The sequence below is a fragment of the Salmo salar genome, chromosome 16 (genome assembly GCF_965601325.2).
Source record: "Salmo salar chromosome 16, fSalSal1, whole genome shotgun sequence".
Taxonomy (NCBI): Eukaryota; Metazoa; Chordata; class Actinopteri; order Salmoniformes; family Salmonidae; genus Salmo; species Salmo salar.
The window spans coordinates 32,374,315-32,395,479 of record NC_138306.1 but is presented as its reverse complement, the minus strand read 5'-3'; the positions used below and the strand labels follow the sequence as shown (position 1 = coordinate 32,395,479).

General features: G+C 46.0%; 1 protein-coding gene across 1 annotated transcript in view; it reads left to right on the top strand.

Moving 5' to 3' along the window:
• Nucleotides 1–21,165, top strand: part of LOC106573743 (partitioning defective 6 homolog alpha) — a 42,904-nt gene that overhangs the window by 7,577 nt on the left and 14,162 nt on the right. Inside the window, exon 2 of the mRNA XM_014149076.3 lies at nt 1,329–1,551. Within this exon, the coding sequence (XP_014004551.2) occupies nt 1,329–1,551 (223 nt within the window). The remainder of the gene's footprint in view (nt 1–1,328; nt 1,552–21,165) is intronic.

The window sequence follows — 21,165 nt, the reverse complement described above, 5'->3', positions numbered from 1 at the left end:
AATTGAAGCTATAATGTTTGACTTCTTTCTCCAGAGTGCATTCCTTGATATTGTTACAAAATGAGAACTCCATGTCCCCATAGATACCACCATCAGAGGAGGGGAGATAAAGAGCAAACAGAGATGATGTGTTGAGAGTTGAGATGAGAGTGTGCATTGTATCTCTGATGGTCATTATAAATATGGTGATTTCCCCTGCAACCCTGTTCTGATCTTTGTGAAATTGACTGAAGCTCAGAAGCTGTGTTATGGGTGGAAATGGCATAATCAGTCACCCTTTCTGTCCAGTAAAGCACGCAATATATTCTTCTTCTTCAATTGTAAACCCCTGCAGAGGTAGAGTGGTGAGAGGAAAAGTTGATTAGGGCCTGGATCACTCATTTTCTGTGAGGACCTACAATCACTCATAAAGTAGTCATTATTTGTTTGTCTGTAAATACGGTTGGACACACAAACCAGTCATGCTATTATGAAAACACCCAATGGACTTAAACTGGTGAAAACACCCAATGGACTTAAACTGGTGAAAACACCCAATGGACTTAAACTGGTGAAAACACCCAATGGACTTAAACTGGTGAAAACACCCAATGGACTTAAACTGGTGAAAACACCCAATGGACTTAAACTGTTGAAAACACCCAATGGACTTAAACTGGTGGTGCACCATCCAGTACTCTTCAGTCCACTCCAGACTGTCTGGCCCTGTTTTCCCATCCTCTCTCTGCTTGCCTGCCTGTTTTTCCTTCCCTCTGTAAGCTGTCTGTCTGCCAATCTGTTTTCTATCTGTCTCCCTGTCTTTGTGATTGAGGAAGTCTGTGCCCCAGACAAGGATGGGATTGCACATTATGTGAGAGGAGTGACACAACCTTCTGTGTGTGTTTCCATGTGATACGCACCTCAGAGATAAATTCACTAGCCTTGCAGGGCAGCAGCTCCACACAGACAAACATATCTCAGTTTGTGTTGTCCCCAAAACGATCTTTATGTATCTGTGCTACACAGCTACCTCACAATGACCCACACTCCGCCGTGTCGCACCTAGTGAGACATCTCAGAACATGGTCCTAGTTGTTACATACTGGACTATGTCTATAGGTCTAGTTCTGTGTCTAGTCAAATTAATACCTAGGTCATGTTATGAGGACCAGAATGCATCCATGAAAAGCAATAGAGGGGAATTTAAAATTGTTTAGTGAAGGGCAATGTCATGACCGAGGCTTTTATTGGAGTCTGGATGAATTGTCTGGAGTTTGTTGCTGCACCATTCGTTATGAGTTCGCTTTATTGTTTTCATGACACAATGTTCTCTGACCTTTGTGTTCTAGTTTGAGGCGGAGTACAGACGTTTCGCTCTGAAGAAGAGCAGCACCGGTGGCTTTCAGGAGTTCTACCGACTGCTGCAGACTGTTCACCGCATCCCCGGTGTGGAGGTGCTGCTGGGATATGCGGACGTCTATGGTGACCTGCTGCCAATCAACAACGATGACAACTTCTACAAGGCCCTGTCCTCAGCCAATCCACTACTCAGGATCATCATCCAGAAGAGAGGTGAGGCTGTGGCATGGAGAGAGGAATGGGAGGGGAGGGGAGGAAGGGAAGGGAAGGGAGAGAGGGATGGGGTGGGAGAGGAGAGTTATTTATAGGGGAAACCTCATTGTTAGCTTACATTGTTGGTTATAGCTCTCTGCTATTGATGTTGACCCTATTGCAATTGGAGTCACTGTGTTTTTGTTCCAATGGCTGTTGACTGTTGTGTTGAAGTGAGTTGTTTGCCAGTGCTACTGTTGATGCTTGTTTGTTATCGGCGCTGTTGAGGTGTTTTTAAATCAGTTGTCAATTGTGGAAATTAGTTTTGAGGTGAGCTAGCAGAAAATTATAGCTTAATAGAGTGTTCAGTGTGTGTTCATGATTAAATACTGTGTTATGTCTTATGCTGTTGTCTAATTGTTAGCAGAAAGGGTTCTGCTGTTGACAGCTGCATTTCTTACTGTGACTGATAATGGAAGTATGAGAGTCAGTCAGTGTGGCAACGGTGATGACGTTGTTGTTTGTATTGTGAGTGGATGAGTGTCTGGGGCTCTGCTCATTGTTGCCAGTCTGGCCTGCCTCAGTGGGTGGGGCTGTCTGGTGCTGTGCCAGCCCTCAGGAATGCAGAGGCAGAGTGCTGTGCTGAGAGGAGATGGAGCTGGGGCTAAGGCTGGAGCTGGGGATGCAGTTGGGGAGGGAGTTGGAGCTGGGGATAGGGCTGGAGCTGGGGCTGGAGCTGGGGCTGGAGCTGGGGATGGAGCTGGAGATGAAGCTGGAGCTGGGACTGGGGCTGAAGCTGGGACTGGAGCTGGGGATGCAGTTGGGGAGGGAGTTGGAGCTGGGGCTAGAGCTGGGGATGGAGCTGGAGCTGGGGATGAAGCTGGAGCTGGGACTGGGGCTGGAGCTGGGGATGAAGCTGGAGCTGGAGCTGGGGATGAAGCTGGAGCTGGGACTGGGTCTGAAGCTGGGGCTGAAGCTGGGACTGGGGCTGGAGCTGGGGATGAAGCTGGAGCTGGGACTGGGGCTGGAGCTGGGGATGAAGCTGGAGCTGGAGCTGGGGATGAAGCTGGAGCTGGGACTGGGTCTGAAGCTGGGGCTGAAGCTGGGACTGGGGCTGGAGCTGGGGATGAAGCTGGAGCTGGGACTGGGGCTGGAGCTGGGGATGAAGCTGGAGCTGGAGCTGGGGATGAAGCTGGAGCTGGGACTGGGTCTGAAGCTGGGGCTGAAGCTGGGACTGGGGCTGAAGCTGGGGATGGGACTGGGGCTAGGGATGGAGCTGGAGCTGGGACTGGGGCTAGGGATGGGGCTGGGGCTGGAGCTGGAGCTGGGGATGAAGCTGGAGCTGGGACTGGGGCTAGGGATGGAGCTGGGGCTGGGGCTGGAGCTGGAGCTGGGGATGAAGCTGGAGCTGGGACTGGGGCTAGGGATGGAGCTGGGGCTGGGGCTGGAGCTGGGGATGCAGTTGGGCTGGGGCTGACTCCTCACCCTTATCTCACCCAGCCTGCCCTGAAACACACTATACCTCAGATGCTCCCCTCTCTTCCCCACCACGCTCTGTTTCTTGCTCTTTATCTCCATCTACACCCCTCCATTCCTAATGCCCCATCACGATCAGTGAGTTTAATCAAAACCAATTCTGCATTCTGGAAATCGTCCATTAATGCTCTTAAAAGTCGCTCCCCTATTGTTTATAGTCCAATCTTTCTATGTGATGTTGTTTTATAGTTTTGTTTGTATGCATAATTCATTTGGAAATGTGAATCTGGAGAATGGCTCCTATTGTTCCCAGTTTTAGAGGACCATCCTGTTCCATAATCAGCTCTGTTTTATTTTGTAACAAAAAAAAGAGCTTAATGAAATTCCCATTATTATCCTTCTTTATTAGCCAAGCCCAGCTGCTTTGTGATTGCTACAGGATAGAATCCATGACTCCATTACCACTTTATATAATTATCCATCAGGCTCACAATGTTATACAGTCCAGTGGGTATAGATGGGTATTCTAGTTAACTGTCTTTAGTATGTGCTCAGCTGTGGGTAGAGAGGAGATTCCCTGTAGTGCCCTGTAGTTCAACCCCTCTCTGTGTGGTCGCAGAAGCTCTAATGGTTTAGTGTGCTCTGTGTCAGTCAGAAGAGAGATAGGCTGTGCAGCTTTGCCTCTCTGTCCATGGCTCTCTGTGGGAGTGAGTCCTGCTGCATCAGCACCAGGGCCAGGGCCCTGCTCTGCCTGTCATTGTGGGGAGCACAGAAACCTCCCTGCTGGGGCCTGAGAGGAGGTCAACACAGGTGTGGTTAGGAGCAGTAACACTGGATGGACAAAGATGACATGGATGCTTAGAGTGGCATGCTGGAATAGTACATTTCAGGAAGAGCTACTGAAAGGCCATTTGTGAGGTGCACTGAGAGGTACGGCTTTGAGGGTTGGCGGCTGGGGGAGGGAAGCTCAGAGGGAGCCTTCCGTTCAGCACAGACCAGGGGAGCGAGGAATGTAGCTAATGAGATCTAGTCGGCCCTGTGGTTCTAGAAGAAGGCTTCAAGAGAGAAACCCAAAGATGGAGATGAAAAGTGAGAAATGGAAACAGAAATAGAAGGAGAGAAAGAGACTGCTATAGGGAGATCTTTTTCCAATCCATCTCAGTGTTTGCTACCTGTTCTCATCTACAGCATCTGCAGTATATATGTGGAAGAAAGGCCTAGTTGAATAACAAAGCCATAGCTTGCACAGTGAATGTGTATCTGTGTATAAACAGGAAGCCATCATCCCTGTATGTCCAGGAGATCCAGCACACCTGCTAATTACTCATTAGCTGGGAAAAGCCTCCTCGCTTTACAGACAAAACTCTGATCATTCATTTGAATGGCTCAGGAGACAAAAGCAATCAGAATCTTTGAGCTCTATTTGTTCACTCAGCAGGAGTTTTTCTGTTCTGCTGCCACCGACTGACAACATAGCTACTTCCTGTTCTCATGGGGGATGCTCTTTAGTGTCCTGAATAGCTGAACACCTGTCAGCCTTTCAGCGGGCTAAATGTCTGGCTATAGTTCCACTTACTAACCATATGGTAACAGGAAATATGTTTGTTCCCTCATCAAAATGCAGTTTCATTTAGTTTCATTTTATTTCGTACCCCTCTGCAATACTACTGCATGTGCTAGTGTTTTTTCTTTCTTTTTAAGATTATACTATGCGGCTAGTGAAATCTTCATTAGTTATGCCTGTATTTCTATTTAAAGGAGAATAAGAAGGCAGGTTAGCCCCTGGTCCTCAATCTCAGCTCTCTCCCTCTCTTTCTCTCTTGTTTCTCTCTCATTCTCTCTCTCGTTCTCTCGCTCTCTCTCGTTCTCTCTCTCGTTCTCTCTCTCGTTCTCTCTCTCCCTCCCTCTCTCTAGCATAAGTTTTTTAAAGGATCTATTTGATAAAACCATGTTTTGAGGGGAACAGAAATGCACATTTCCAGAGAGGGCTTATCGCTGTTCCAGACATACCCGTGCAGGGCCTGGCGCTACGTGATTACAGCTTCATCTTCTCCATGGAAGGAATGTCATTTTTCCACAGTAATGGCTTTTTCGCTCACAAGTTTTGTTGTGAGAGCAAATAAGTAGCAAATCATTAGTGCAGTGCTCTTCATTCACTTGCTTTACACGGTCGTTATTCAGTCAACCACATTTCGCTCAACCTTACTTGCTTGCTTTTCTCTCTTTGGATTCTATTTCTCATCTCCCTTTCATCTCTGGAGAGACCATCTATACGGAGAGACTATTCATCCTTGCCATACAGTTCAGACACATGACATATTTGAATAATAACCTCAGAGGACTATGGGAAATCATATCAGATGGTGACATGGGGGTGGAGTCCCTGTCTGTTGTCAGCTTAATGTAAAGGTTGTAGTGATACTAACAGACCGTAGGTAGTGGTGATACTAGTCTAGGACCACGCCTAGGAAACTGGTCAACCACTCTGACCAGCACAACTGGCCCATCTGGCTATTGAAGGCCCAATACGCTGCTGTCCAGAGATGGACTCTTATAGCAGCCTCTGGGGGAGGTTAGATATGACAGAGCTTTGGTCCATTGACACGTTACTGTCATGGACACATTGTGTTGGTGGAGCCATTTTAAAGTCTCTGATCAGATCCTCCCTTCTCCACTGCCCCTGTATGGGGCATTAATGTCACAGAGTGCTGCTGGTTCACCGAAACACTGATGAGATTGATGGGGCTTTTAGCATGAGCTCATCTCACAGAGTGGCCATTGACAGGCTGGCTAATGGGATTCCATACAGAAGGGATCCAACGCTCGCTTTCATCCTCACCCGTATATAATCCCAGCACAGAACACCTATGGTATCTGTCAGCCCAGTGAGTCCACTAGCCCATCCTTGCCGTTCTCTACTAGCTAGCTACCACGTCCCTCCACAATCTCTGGTACAGTCACAAGAGGCCAGTAGTAAAGGTCGGGGGAATTAGCTGGGCTATAGCTGGCAGTCTGAGAAGCATAGATTAGTGAAAATAAGATCTTTTTTGTGGTTGCTCAATCTACTTCATTGAAGATTTATTTCAGCAAACTGTTTTATAAGCTGGGGTTTAACCGGCTAATTCACATGGAAAGAAAGGCTGAGAGGAGGGAGGGAAAAGGGAGATAGAAGGGAAAAGAGGGAAGAAAGGGTTTTCTCTTCTCTCCTCACTCTCCAGAGAGGGCCCTGAAGACGCCTCCAGTAAGATCTCCTCTAGCTAACATTAAAAGTCACCCCCCCATCTCCCTTACCCACACTCATGCACAAACACAAACACACACTGCTACTACATTCAAAACAATATGCAAATTCAAACCGTGCTCCGACGTCGTTATGCAGGAGTGCTTTAGGTAGTGTTTTTAGTGGTGTTATTGTGGGTCGGCATGCTGGTGCAAAGCCCATTGGCTGTGCTGCTGTTTTTTTGCATAGTCAGACAGATTCCCTTGTGTTCACCCAGCACACGCTCAACTGAGGCTGCACCAGCTGCCCAATACCCCGAGGAGCAACTCTGTGTGTGTCTGTGTGTGTACATTGAGTGTACTGTTGTGTGGGTTTGTGTGTGCCTGGGAATGCATTTGTGTTAGGTATAGGACTGGGAGGGAGACGGTGAATTTATGCCCCCACAATCCTGCTGTCTTTGCACGCTTAATGCAAATGCTTACAAATGTATCTGATGATTTATGTACATTGCACGATGCCCACATTGATCGTGTCCTCGCTTATAAATATGTGGGTATCTGGATTGACTAAAAGCTATCTTTCGAAAAACAATATCGATGAGTTAACGTTAGTTAAGAAGTTAAGAATTAAAATGGGCTTCCTTTATAGGAATAGGGCATGCCTGAGTTAAATAGCAGAAAACAAATGATTCAGTCGGCATACAAACTGGCTTTAGACTGTGGTGATATCGCCATGCAGCTGCCACTGTATTGAAGCCATTGGAAGCACTTTCTCATAGCACACTACACTGTTAGAAAAAGGGTTCCAAAAGGGTTCTTCGGCTGTCCCCATAGGATAACCCTTTTTGGTTCCAGGTAGAACCCTTTGTGGAAAGTGTTCTACATGAAATCAAAAAGAGTTCTACCTGGAACCAAAATGGGTTCTCCCATGGGGACAGCCGAAGAACCCTTTTAGGTTCTAGATGGGATCTTGTTTTGTAAGAGTGTACGGTTTATTATGGGCAATAGGTTCTTTTTTAATGAGGAATGTGATTGTTTTTCATAAGCGTGTTTTGTAAGTACATTTTTTTAAACTGCTTGTAAATATTGTACTACCCCCCCAATAGGAATTGTAAATATTTTTAATTGTATGATTGTGTGCAGGGCTCCCATGTAAAAGAAGCCTTGGTCTCAATGGGATTTCCCTGTTTAAATACATCAAAAATACATTTAAACAAGGATAATAACTGTTGTTAGTGACAGAGTGAAATCAAATATTAATAGTTATGGAGATTTAAATATAGGTGGACTAAAGGAATCTCTCTGAAACTGGAAACACTTATCTCCCTCACTAGCTTTAAGCACCAGCTATCAGAGCAGCTCCCAGATCACTGCACCTGTACATAGCCCATCTATAATTTAGCCCAAACTACTACCGCTTCCCCCACTGTATTTATTTATTTTATTTATTATTTTGCTCCTTTGCACCATATTATTTATATTTGAACTTTGAACTTTCATCAAATTATAATTCGACCATTCCAGTGTTTTACTTGCTATACTTTATTTACTTTGCCACCATGGCCTTTTTTGCCTTTACCTCCCTTATCTCACCTCATTTGCTCACTTTGTATATAGTCTCATTTTTGTCTACTGTATCATTGATTGTATGTTGTTTTACTCCATGTGTAACTCTGTGTTTTTGTATGTTGTCGACACTGCTTTGCTTTATCTTGGCCAGGTCGGAATTGTAAATGAGAACTTGTTCTCAACTTGCCTACCTGGTTAAATAAAGGTGAAATAAATAAATAAATATAAAAAAAGGAGGAAGATACTTTTGATCATGTAGTGTATGTGGACACCTGCTCATCGAACATCTCATTCCAAAATCATGGGCATTAATATGGAGTTGGTCCCCCATTTGCTGCTCTAACAGTCTCCACTCTTCTGGGAAGGCTTTCCACTAGATGTTGGAACATTGCTGCGGGGACCTGCTTCCATTCAGCCACAGGAGCATTAGTGAGGTCGGGCACTGATGTTGGGTGATCAGGCCTGGCTCGCAGTCAGCATTCCAAAGGTGTTCGATGGGTTTGAGGTCAGGGTATGTGCAGGCCAGTCAAGTTCTTCCACACTGATCTTGACAAACCATTTCTGTATGGACCTCGGTTTGTGCATGGGGGCATTGTCATGCTGAAACAGGAAAGGGCCTTCCCCAAACTGTTGCCACAAACTTGGAAGCACAGAATCATCTAGAATGTCATTGTATGCTGTAGTGTTAAGATTTCCCTTCACTGGAACTAAAGGGGCTTAGCCCGAACCATTATTCCTTCTCCACCAAACTTTACAGTTGGGACAATGCATTGGTGCAGGTAGTGTTCTCCTGGCATCCACCAAACCCAGATTCTTCCGTCGGACTGCCAGGCGGTGAGCTTTACACCACTCCAGCCAACGCTTGGCATTGCGCCCGGTGATCTTAGGTTTGTGTCTGTGGCTGCTCGGCCATGGAAACCCATTTCATGAAGCTCCCGACAAACAGATATTGTGCTGACGTTGCTTCCAGAGGCAATTTGAAACTCAGTAGTGAGTGTTGCAACTGAAGATCGACCATTTTTACGCGCTACACGCGTCAGCAGTCCCGTTCTGTGAGTTTGTGTGGCTTACCACTTCGCGGTTGAGCCGTTGTTGCTCCTAGACATTTCCACTTCACAATAACAGCACTTACAGTTGACCAGGTCAGAAATTTGACAAACTGACTTGTCTGAAAGGTGGCATCCTATGACGGTGCCTCATTGAACATCTCTGAGCTCTTCAGTAAGGCCATTGTACTGCCAATGTTTTGTCTATGGAGATTTCATGGCTATGTGCTCGATTATACACCTGTCAGCACAGGGTGTGGCTGAAATAGCCGAATCCACATACTTTTGGTCATGTAGCGTATATTAGGATAGCAGAGCTAGAGGAGCGAGAGAGAAAGGGATGAGGAAAGTAGGCAGAGTGTGAGTACTGCTAGGAACATCTGCTGTGCAGGTGTAGTGCTGGACAGGGTTCTGTATAGCGTTCTCTCTCTCACCTCGGAGCACTGCATGCCATGCCAGATCACGAGACAGAACACCTGCTCTGAGGCAACACAGATCACCCACTGTTACAGCAGACTCTGAATTTCTTCTCTAGCCAAGTCTTTCTCCATGTCTTTCAGCCTCTTAGAGTTCTGAGAACTGCTGGGATTTCTTGTTTCTGTGAAACAGCCAGCCTGGTGCATGGCTTGTTTGGTACATTCTCAGAGCCTGGCTGAGGGCGGAGTGTAGGCAGTGAGAGAAATGTACTGGCATGCAACAGGTTCACTGGAGGTGTGGGAACAGGTGGTTACCAACCACAGGTTGGCGTGGTTGGTTTGCGGGTGCCCATGCCACTGAGGATCAGTGGTGTGAATAAAGGGCAGTATGATCCAGGGCTATTGACTAATTACCTGGGCAGTATTGACTAGTTGATATAGAGGTGCAGTTACCAAGTTCATCAAATAAATAACGATGGAGAAACTGTAAACCACTGTGTAGTGTGAAAGAGTAAAATAGAGTTTTCTATTTCCAGTTTCCCACTCAGATTTACAGGATGGAATTCCTTTCCCCCAGATTGCATGTGATTTGTGATCTGACCTTCGATCAAAGACCCAGTGGTTCACTGAACAGCAGCACAGGGGTCTATTCTATTCAGTTGTGTTTGTTTGTCCAGAAACGAGCAATATGGCTGGTTAAAGACAGAGCAGACGCATACACAGAGGCAAGAGGAAGAGAGGGACATTGAAGGGACAGTTGTGAGCGTGCTGCCTGCTGAGTTCAGAGAGGGTATGTGGGCGTTGTTTAGGGTTTGCAAGAATTCTTGCTGGTATTGGCAGCTGTCCACAGCCCATTTCTGGATTCTGAATGGAATGTGTACATACACTACAGTACGCCTTCGATGGAGATGACTCAAGTCATACTGATGGAGACGTTATACTGTTTTGTGATCCAGCGCAGTGTTGACAGACAGAGGCATGAAACAGCAGTCTGTATGGGAGCTCATAATGAAACTATACAACAGTAGGTACAGAAGAGAAGAATAGAATTTTGTCAAATTGACAAACGCAGGTGGAGCAAATTCAAATGAAATTGTATTAGTCACATGCGCCGAATACAACAGTGAAATTCTTACTTACGAGCACCTAACCAACAATGCCGTTTCAAAAAATACGGAGAATAAAAGATAAAAGTAATAAGTAATTAAAGAGCAGCAGGAAAATAAAAATAGCGAGACTATATACAGGGGTGTACTGATACAGAGTAATGTGCGGGGGCACCGGTTAGTTGAGGTAGTATGTACATGTAGGTCGAGTTACTAAAGTGACTATGCATAGATGACAACAGAGAGTAGCAGTGGTGTAAAGAGGTGGGGGGGGGGGGGGGGGGGGGGGTGCAAATAGTCTGGGCAGCCATTTGACTAGAAGCGTCTTAGACCTAGACTTGGCGCTCTGGTACCGCTTGCCGTGCGGTAGCAGAGAGAACAGTCTATGACTAGGGTGGCTGGAGTCTTAGACAATTTTTAAGGCCTGGTATAGAGGTCCTGGATGGCAGGAAGCTTGGCCCCAGTGATGTACTGGGCCGTTCGCACTACCCTCTGTAGTGCCGAACGGTCGGAGGCTGAGCAGTTGCCATACCAGGCAGTGATGCAACCAGTCAGGATGCTCTCGATGGTGCAGCTGTAGAACCTTTTGAAGATCTGAGGACCCATGCCAAATCTTTTCAGTCTCCTGAGGGGGAATAGGTTTTGTCGTGCCCTCTTCACGGCTGTCTTGGTGTGCTTGGACCATGTTAGTTTGTTGGTGATGTGGACACCAAGGAACTTGAAGCTCTCAACCTGCTCCACTACAGCCCCATCAATGAGAATGGGGGCGTGCTCGGTCCTCTTTTTCCTGTAGTCCACAATCATGTCCTTTGTCTTGATCACGTTGAGGGAGAGGTTGTTGTCCTGGCACCACACGGACAGGTCTCTGACCTCCTCCCTATAGGCTGTCACATCGTTGTCAGTGATCAGGCCTACCACTGTTGTGTCATTGGCAAATTTAATGATGGTGTTGTAGTCGTGCCTGGCCGTGCGGTCATGCGTGAACAGGGAGTACAGGAGGGGACCACCTGGGTGCTGCCTGTCAGGAAGTCCAGGATCCAGTTGCAGAGGGAGGTGTTTAGTCCCCGGGTCCTTAGCTTATTGATGAGCTTTGAGGGCACTATGGTGTTGAACGCTGAGCTGTAGTCAATGAATAGCATTCTCACATAGGTGTTCCTTTTGTCCAGGTGGGAAAGGGCAGTGTGGAGTGCAATAGAGATTGCATGATCTGTTGGGGCGGTATGGTGTTGATGTGAGCTGTGACCAGCCTTTCAAAGCACTTCATGGCTACAGAAGTGAGTGCTACGGGTCGGTAGTCATTTAGGCAGGTTACCTTAGTGTTCTTGGGCACTGCTTAAAACATGTTGGTGTTACAGACTTGGACAGGGAGAGGTTGAAAATGTCAGTGAAGACACTTGTCATTTGGTCAACGCATGCTCGCATTACACTTCCTGGTAATCCTTTTTGGCCCTGTGGCCTTGTGAATGTTGACCTGTTTAAAAGTCCTACTCACATCGACTACGGAGAGAGTGATCACACAGTCTTCCATAACAGCTGGTGCTCTCATGCACTTTTCATTGTTATTTGCCTCGAAGCGAGCATAGAAATAGTTTAGCTCGTCTGGTAGGCTTGTGTCACTGGGCAGCTCTCGGCTGTGCTTCCCTTTGTAGTCTGTAATGGTTTGCAAGCCCTGCCACATCCGACGAGGGTCAAAGCTGGTGTAGTACGATTCGATCTTAGTCCTGTATTGATGCTTTTCCTGTTTGATAGTTTGTCGGAGGGCATTGCAGGACTTCGTATAAGCTTCCGGGTTAGAGTCCCACTCCTTGAAAGCGGCAGCTCTAGCCTTTAGCTCAGTGCGGATGCTGCCTGTAATCCATGGCTTCTGGTTTGGGTATGTACGTAAGGTCACTGTGGAGACGACGTCATCGATGCACTTATTGATGAAGCCAATGACTGATGTGGTGTACTCCTCAATGCCATCGGAAGAATCCCGGGAACATATTCCAGTCTGTGCTAGCAAAACATGAGATGTTTACACTGTAAACTTCCCTTTTCCTATGTTTGTGTCTTCGAGGACAGGGAAGCAATTGGTGGGTATGAGGATGTACCTGTATGAATGATGCTCACAATGCCCGGTGTGAGCCTGTTTTGTGAAAGCTATAGTTCTCCATCCTCCAGCTTTCCGAGGTTTATAGTGTGATCAGGGTTAGTCCTGTGGGGGTGGGGTTTATATAAAGAGCGGTTAGACCAGGCCCTTCTCATGTGTCTGTGTCTAAGTAATAATCCTGGGATGGGATTAGAGCTGCCCTCAACCTTAAAGGGTAATCCCAGACACACACACACACACACATACACACACAGGTCGAGGCCTATTGCTGCTCCCGCCTCACGCGTGGCACATTGCTGTTGATCTGATCTGCTGCTCCATTAACACACTGTGTTATCGTCGAGAGTCAATTTCAATTAGAAAATGAGTGTTTTCTTCTGTGTTGGCACTGTACATGTTTTGAATGTGTTGTCAATTAGTTTAGGTGGACTTTGCTGAACCCTTTGTAGATGGCAGAGGGAAGTTCAACTGAAGCCTATTCTTCCTGGAAACAGTGGCGCGTTAAGGGTTGCTGTGGTGACCATATGGCAGGGCTTCAGTTCAGCCTCCAGATGGTTGGAGTGCAGACACGGTGAGATCATAGGCTCAGGATGGGGACAGCATGGTCCGGCACACACACACACACACACACACACACACACACACACACACACACACACACACACACACACACACACACACATACAAACACACAGAGGGAGACCTGTCAGGAAAAGGTCAGTCACACTATATGGGTAGGGCAAGTTTTTCCTGACCTTATGACCTGACAAGGAAAAACTCTTAATAGTCTACTAGAGTTCTTCCTGGTTAGATCAGAGGATCAATAAAAACTCCTGGGTCCTATATATGATCTGTATTTGGAGCACATGCTTAAAGACAGGATCATATCTGAACACTGATAGACAACAGAGTTCAGCTGTTGTAGACAGGAATAGTTTGTTCTTGGAGCAGCACTACATTGCAGCCAGTGGCCAGCCCTTGTAAGTGGATCCAGGAGGTTTGGTAGCAAAGAGATGCCTCCACAGCACTGTGATCAGCTTCCCGCTGGCAGCATCAGGTATCCATCTACCCTGGAGGACAGGGGCTCGCTGGTGCTAGTGCCGCCAGGCCAGGCTTCCCATCCCACGGCCTGGCCTGTTCACTGGGGAATAATTCATCTGACAGCAAGGGTCTGACAATGGGCTCAGAGTGGGACCCCTTCAGGGACCTCACTAGCATATTCATGGTGACCAGCAGGTTGATGATCATCTTCATATTCTCAACAATGAGGCAGACAAGAACAGTGATGGTGAAGTAGAAACAACCTACTCCTCAAGACCTATCAGCAAGGCTGCTGTAAGGGCACATAGGAGTATTAGTGCCTGTGTGTGCCTTAAGGCAGGACTCTCCTTGTCAGATTTATGTGATGTGACTGAACAGTCAGTAAGTCATTGGACTATTGCTGTCTGTCTGATTAGAGCGTGAAATCAGCTGATCAGCTAATCCTCAAAGGAACCCAGACAGCTGATAGACTGCCAAACAACACTACCTGTGTCTGCTGTGGTGGGGAGTGAAAACTGGAGTGAAAATTGGCTGTAAACAATATAAAAAAGCCACACAGTGCTGCAGAAAAAGGAATCACATTTTTAGTATTTGTATATATGGTCAGAAATAAGCGACTAGATTTCAGCAGCCTTATAACACCAGCAGCCAACCAATGAGATCTGTCATTCTATAATAACCTGTCATAGTGATGTATAAATACACAGTCAATAAGCTGTTCCACTCTGCAATAACACAACATTATGAAGTGCAAACTCACAGCCAATAAGCTGTAACACTGCAATAACACGTGATACAGAGGTGTAACACTGTCAATAAGCTAACATACTCTAAAATAGCATGTCTTTCTGAACTATAGACAAGAAGGTATTGTATCAAGATGGAGGCAAACTAAACCAGTTCAAGTGCCTTTTTCACCCTATTCTATTTGAAAAGGCAGCGTAATCAAATCAAAATGTATTTGTCACGTGCCCGAACACAACCTTACCGTGAAATGCTTACTTACGAGCCCTTAACCAACAATGCAGATTTTTTACAAAGTAAGTAAGAAACATTTGCTAAACAAACTAAAGAAAAAGTAATAGTAACACAATAAAATAACAACAACAAGGTTATATACTGTACAAGGGTACCAAATATATATATATACAGTTGAAGTCGGAAGTTTACATACACCTTAGCCAAATACATTTAAACTCAGTTTTTCACAATTCCTGACATTTAATCAGAGTAAAAATTCCCTGTCTTAGGTCAGTTAGGATCACCACTTTATTTTAAGAATGTGAAATGTCAGAATAATAGTAGAGAGAATGATTTATTTCAGCTTTTATTTCTTTCATCACATTCCCAGTGGGTCAGAAGTTTACATACACTCAATTAGTATTTGGTAGCATTGCCTTTAAATTGTTTAACTTGGGTCAAACGTTTTGGGTAGCCTTCCACAAGCTTCCCACAATAAGTTGGGTGAATTTTGGCCCATTCCTCCTGGCAGAGCTGGTGTAACTGAGTCAGGTTTGTAGACCTTGCTCGCACATGCTTTTTCAGTTCTGCCCACACATTTTCTATAGGATTGAGGTCAGGGCTTTGTGATGGCCACTCCAATACCTTGACTTTGTTGTCCTTAAGCCATTTTGCCACAACTTTGGAAGTATGCTTGGGTTCATTGTCCATTTGGAAGACCCATTTGCGACCAAGCTTTAGCTTCCTGACTGATGTCTTGAGATGTTGCTTCAAAATATCCACATTATTTTCCTCCCTCATGATGCCATCTATTTTGTGAAGTGCACCAGTCCCTCCTGCAGCAAAGCACCTCCACAACATGATGCTGCCACCCTCGTGCTTGGGATGGTGTTCTTCGGCTTGCAAGCCTCCCCCTTTTTCCTCCAAACATAACGATGGTCATTATGGCCAAACAGTTCTATTTTTGTTTCATCAGACCAGAGGACATTTCTCAAAAAAGTACGATCTTTGTCCCCATGTGCAGTTGCAAACCGTAGTCTGGCTTTTTTATGGCGGTTTTGGAGCAGTGGCTTCTTCCTTGCTGAGCGGCCTTTCAGGTTATGTCGATATAGGACTCATTGTGGAGCTAGATACTTTTGTACCTGTTTCCTCCAGCATCTTCACAAGGTCCTTTGCTGTTGTTCTGGGATTGATTTGCACTTTTCGCACCAAAGTACGTTCATGAGCGGTATGACGGCTGCGTGGTCCCATGGTGTTTATACTTACCTACTATTGTTTGTACAGATGAACGTGGTACCTTCAGGCGTTTGGAAATTGCTCCCAAGGATGAACCAGAATTGTGGAGGTCTACAATTCTTTTTTTTGTCCTGCGGGACAGCTCCAGGATGGCAACAACAACTGCCTGAGTTACACCAGAAACGCACAATCCCTCCATCAGTGCTCAGACTGTCCGCAATAGGCTGAGAGAGTCTGGACTGAGGGCTTGTGGGCCTGTTGTAAGGCAGGTCCTCACCAGACATCACCGGTAACAACGTTGCCTATGGGCACAAACCCACCGTCGCTGGACCAGACAGGACTGGCAAAATTGCTCTTCACTGACGAGTCGCAGTTTTGTCTCACCAGGGGTGATGGTCGGATTCGTGTTTATCGTCGAAAGAATGAGCGTTACACCGAGGCTTCTACTCTGGAGCGGGACCGATTTGGAGGTGGAGGGTCCGTCATGGTCTGGGGCGGTGTGTCACAGCATCATCAGACTGAGCTTGTTGTCATTGCAGGCAATCTCAACGCTGTGCGTTACAGGGAAGACATCCTCCTCCCTCATGTGGTACCCTTCCTGCAGGCTCATCCTGACATGACCCTCCAGCATGACAATGCCACCAGCCATACTGCTCGTTCTGTGCGTGATTTCCTGCAAGACAGAAATGTCAGTGTTCTACCATGGCCAGCAAAGAGCCCAGATCTCAATCCCATTGAGCACGTCTGGAACCTGTTGGATCGGAGGGTGAGGGCTAGGGCCATTCCCCCCAGAAATGTCCGGGAACTTGCAGGTACCTTGGTGGAAGAGTGGGGCAACATCTCACAGCAAGAACTGGCAAATCTGGTGCAGTCCATGAGGAGGAGATGCACTGCAGTACTTAATGCAGGTGGTGGCCACACCAGATACTGACTGTTGCTTTTGATTTTGACCCCCCCCCCCCCCCCCTTCGTTCAGGGACACATTATTACATTTCTGTTAGTTACATGTCTGTGGAACTTTTTCAGTTTATGTGTCAGTTGTTGAATATTGTTATGGGTCAGAAGTTACATACACTAAGTTGACTGTGCCTTTAAACAGCTTGGAAATTTCCATAAAACTATGTCATGGCTTTAGAAGCTTCTGATAGGCTAATTGACATAATTTGAGTCAATTGGAGGTGTACCTGTGGATGCATTTCAAGGCCTACCTTCAAACTCAGTGCCTCTTTGCTTGACATCATGGAAAAATCAAAAGAAATCAGCCAAGACGCCAGAAAACAAATTGTAGACCTCCACAAGTCTGGTTCATCCTTGGGAGCAATATCAAACGCCTGAAGGTACCACGTTCATCTGTACGAACAATAGTATGCAAGTATAAACACCATGGTATGACCAGCCGTCTTACCGCTCAGGAAGGAGACGCGTTCTGTCTCTTAGAGATGACCAATCGTAGACCAATAAGAAGGCCAACAACAGGAAGCAGAGGTTATTACTTTTGTGTGTGTGTGTGTGTGTGTGTGTGTGTGTGTGTGTGTGTGTGTGTGTGTGTGTGTGTGTGTGTGTGTGTGTGTGTGTGTGTGTGTGTGTGTGTGTGTGGTGTGTGTGTGTGTGTGTGTGTGTGTGCGCGCGCACTCGAGCAGTGGTGTAATGTGGCCTCCCGAGTGGCGGAGCGGTCTAAGGCACTGCATCTCAGTGCTAGAGGCGTCACTACAGACCCTGGTTCGATTCCAGGCTGTATTTTACATTTACATTTAAGTCATTTAGCAGACGCTCTTATCCAGAGCGACCGGCCTTGATTGGGAGTCCCAAAGGGCGGCGCACAATTGGCCCAGCGTTGTTTGGGTTTGGCCAGGGTAGGCCGTCATTGTAAATAAGAATTTGTTCTTAGCTGACTTGCATAGTTAAATAAAAATACAAAATGTACAGGGCAACGGGTTTGTCGAGGTACGGTGATTGAGGTAATATGTAGGTGGGGTTAAGTGACTATGCATAGATAATAAACAGAGAGTAGCAGCTGCGTATGTGAAGAGTGTAAAAGGAATGTGAATGTGTGTGCAGTGTGTGTGCAGTGGTGTACTTAAGTAAAAAGTACTTCTTAAGTCGTTTTTTGGGGTATCTGTACTTTACTATGGATAGCTTTCACAACTTTAACTTTTACTTCACTACATTCCTAAATAATGTACTTTTTACTACATACATTTTGCCTGACACCCAAAAGTGCTCGTTACATTTTGAATGCTTAGCAGGAGAGGAATTTGGTCTAATTCACGCAGAGAACATCCCTGGTCAACTGCCTCTGATCTGGCAGAATCACTAAACACATGCTTTGTTTTGTAAATTATGCCCCTGGATATCTGTAAATCAAAACACGAAAATGGTGCCATCTGGTTTGCTTAATGTAAGGAATTAGATTTTTTTTATATATACTGAAGTATATTTAAAACCAAATACTTTTACTCAAGTAGTGTTTTACTGGGTGACTTTCACTTTTACATGAGTCATTTTCTATGAAAGTATCTTTACTGTTATTCAAGTATGACAATTGGGTACTTTTTCCGTGTGTGTGTGTGTGTGTGTGTGTGTGTGTGTGTGTGTGTGTGTGTGTGTGTGTGTGTGTGTGTGTGTGTGTGTGTGTGTGTGTGTGTGTGTGTGTGTGGGGGGTCAGTATGTATGTGTCTGTAGCGCCTTGCGGTCAGAGGCCGAGCAGTTGCCATAACAAGCGTTGATGCAACCAGTCAGGATACTCTCAATGGTGCAGCTGTAGAACTTTTTGAGGATCTGAGGTCCCATGCCAAATATATTCCTGAGGAGGAATAGGCGTTGTCGTGCCCTCTTCATGACTGTGATGGTGTGTTTGGACCATGATAGGTCCTTAGTGATGTGGACACCAAGGAACTTGAAGCTGTCGACCAGCTCCACTACAGCCCCGTCGATGTGAACGGGGGTGTGTTCAGCCCGCCTTTTCCTGTTGTCCACGATCAGCTCCTTTGTCTTGCTCACGTTGAGGGAGGGTTGTTTATGGCAGAGCAGAGAGACAGATGTTCACTCTATACCCGTCGATACTTAATACACACACCTCTCTGTGGAGACCAACAGTGAGTTCTCTCGGGACCCCCTCCAAGGTTAGCATGAATGGCAGCATAAACGGACCTGTCACTATAGACTATACATGGGCAGGAGGCAAATTGATGGTAAAAGCTGTCTGTCTCTCCCTCCCTCCCTCTGCATCTCATACCCATTCCTCCGTGTCCTCTGTTTGTGAGTCTGAGAGGGGCTTGTCTGATGGGTCCAGTGGGAGAGAGGCCTGAGAGGCTCTATGTCTGTAGGCTGCAGACAACTGGCTCTATTATAGTTATTTTCAATTCTGGTAGAGTCATGAATACTATACTGAACAAAAATATAAACGCAACATATAAAGTGTTGGTCCCATATTTCATGAGATATAATAAAATATTCCCGAAATTTTCCATACACAGAAAAGGCTTATTTCTCTCAAATGTTGTGTACACATTTTGTTTGTATCCCTGTTAGTAAGCATTTCTCATTTTCCAAGATAATCCATCCACCTGACAGATGTGGCATATCAAGAAGCTGATTAAACAGCATGACCATTACACAGGTGCGCCTTGTGCTGGGAACAGTAAAAGGCCACTCTAAAATGTGCAGTTTTGTCACTAAACACAATCCCACAGATGTCTCAAGTTTTGAGGGAGCGTGTAATTGGCATGCTGACTGCAGGAATGTCCACCAGAGCTGTTGCCAGAGAATTGAATGTTAATTTCTCTACCTCCAACATCGTTTTAGAGAATTTGGCTGTACGTCCAACTAGCCTCACAACCGCAGAACACGTGTAACCACGCCAGCCCAGGACCTCCACATCCGGCTTCTTCACCTGTGGGATCGTCTGAGACCAGCCACCCAGACAGCTGATGAAACTGTGGGTTTGCACAGCCAAAGAATTTCTGCACAAACTGTCAGAAACCGTCTCAGGGAAGCTGATCTGGGTGTGCTTGTCGTCCTCACCAGGGTCTTGACCTGACACGCTGGAAAAGTGTGCAATCCCGGTTTAAACGGTACCGGGCACATGGCAGACAGCTTGTATGGTGTTGTGTGGGCGAACTGTTTGCTGATGTCAACGTTGTGAACAGAGTGCTCCATGGTGGTGGTGGGATTATGGTATGGGCCGACATAAACTACGGAAAAATTACACCATTTCATTTTATCAATGGCAATTTGAATGCACTGTGACGAGATCCTGAGGCCCATTGTTATGCCATTCGTCCGCCGCCATCACCTCATGTTTCAGCATGATAGTGCACGGCCCCATGTCACAAGGATCTGTACACAATTCCTGGAAGCTGTATATGTCCCAGTTCTTCCATGACCTGGATACTCACCAGACATGTCACACATTGAGCATGTTTAGGATGCTCCTGATTGGAGAAACTGGGGTGTTACAGTTTCCGCCAATATCCAGCAACTTCACACAGCCATTGGAGTGGGACAACATTCCACAGGCCACAATTAACAGCCTGATATGTGAAGGAGATGTGTTGCACTGCATGAGGCAAATGGTGGTCACACCAGATACTGACTGGTTTTCTGATCTACGCCCCTACCTTTTTTTTTAAGGTATTGGTGACCAACAAATGCATATCTGTATTCCCAGTCATGCGAAATCCATAGATTAGCCTAATTTCATATATTTAAATTAACTGATTTCTGTATATGAACTGTAACTCAGTAAAATCTTTGAAATTGTTGCATGTTGCGTTTATATTTTTGTTCATTGTAAAAGCCCATCCCTCCACTACTGACTTCATTTCAATGTCCTCTCCTGAGGCCCAGTGCTGCTGACCCCTCCCACAGCCTTTCTTCCCAGTGTTTCAATCCAATGACTGCCTAGTTTTGAATCAGCATCTCACCTTATGATACCAGCAATGTTACAAACCATCATTGTATTAAACTCAACATGCTCAAGGTTATGTAAGATGTCAGCCGGCAGTGATTCAGAACTGAGTTGACCTCCTGATGCTGGTTATTCATTTCATTAACAGGCATTTACTGGCTCCTGTGCTGCAGTAACGTAATGTAGTGTATAACATGAGTCAGGTGATTCATGCCGTAGCCTACAGAGATCACATGATCTAGAGAGGAGGGTAGCTGATTCATTTCATCTAGTGAGGGAAGCATATTTGGTATTCGTCATCAATTCTTTATGTTGGAGACTCCCACAACCCCTCACCAGAGGGTGGAGACAGGGCAGGGGAGAGGACAACTGTATAGATGTTCCAGACTGTCAGTGTGCAATACAGGCTCTGCATACAGGCATACCTAGAAATGTGTACATGTTTGTGTGTGTTATTTATATTGTACAGGACCGGGTGAAGGGATGGTTTCAATGGATCCTTCTTAAATCAGTACTAATGTACACACACACACACACACACACACACACACACACACACACACACACA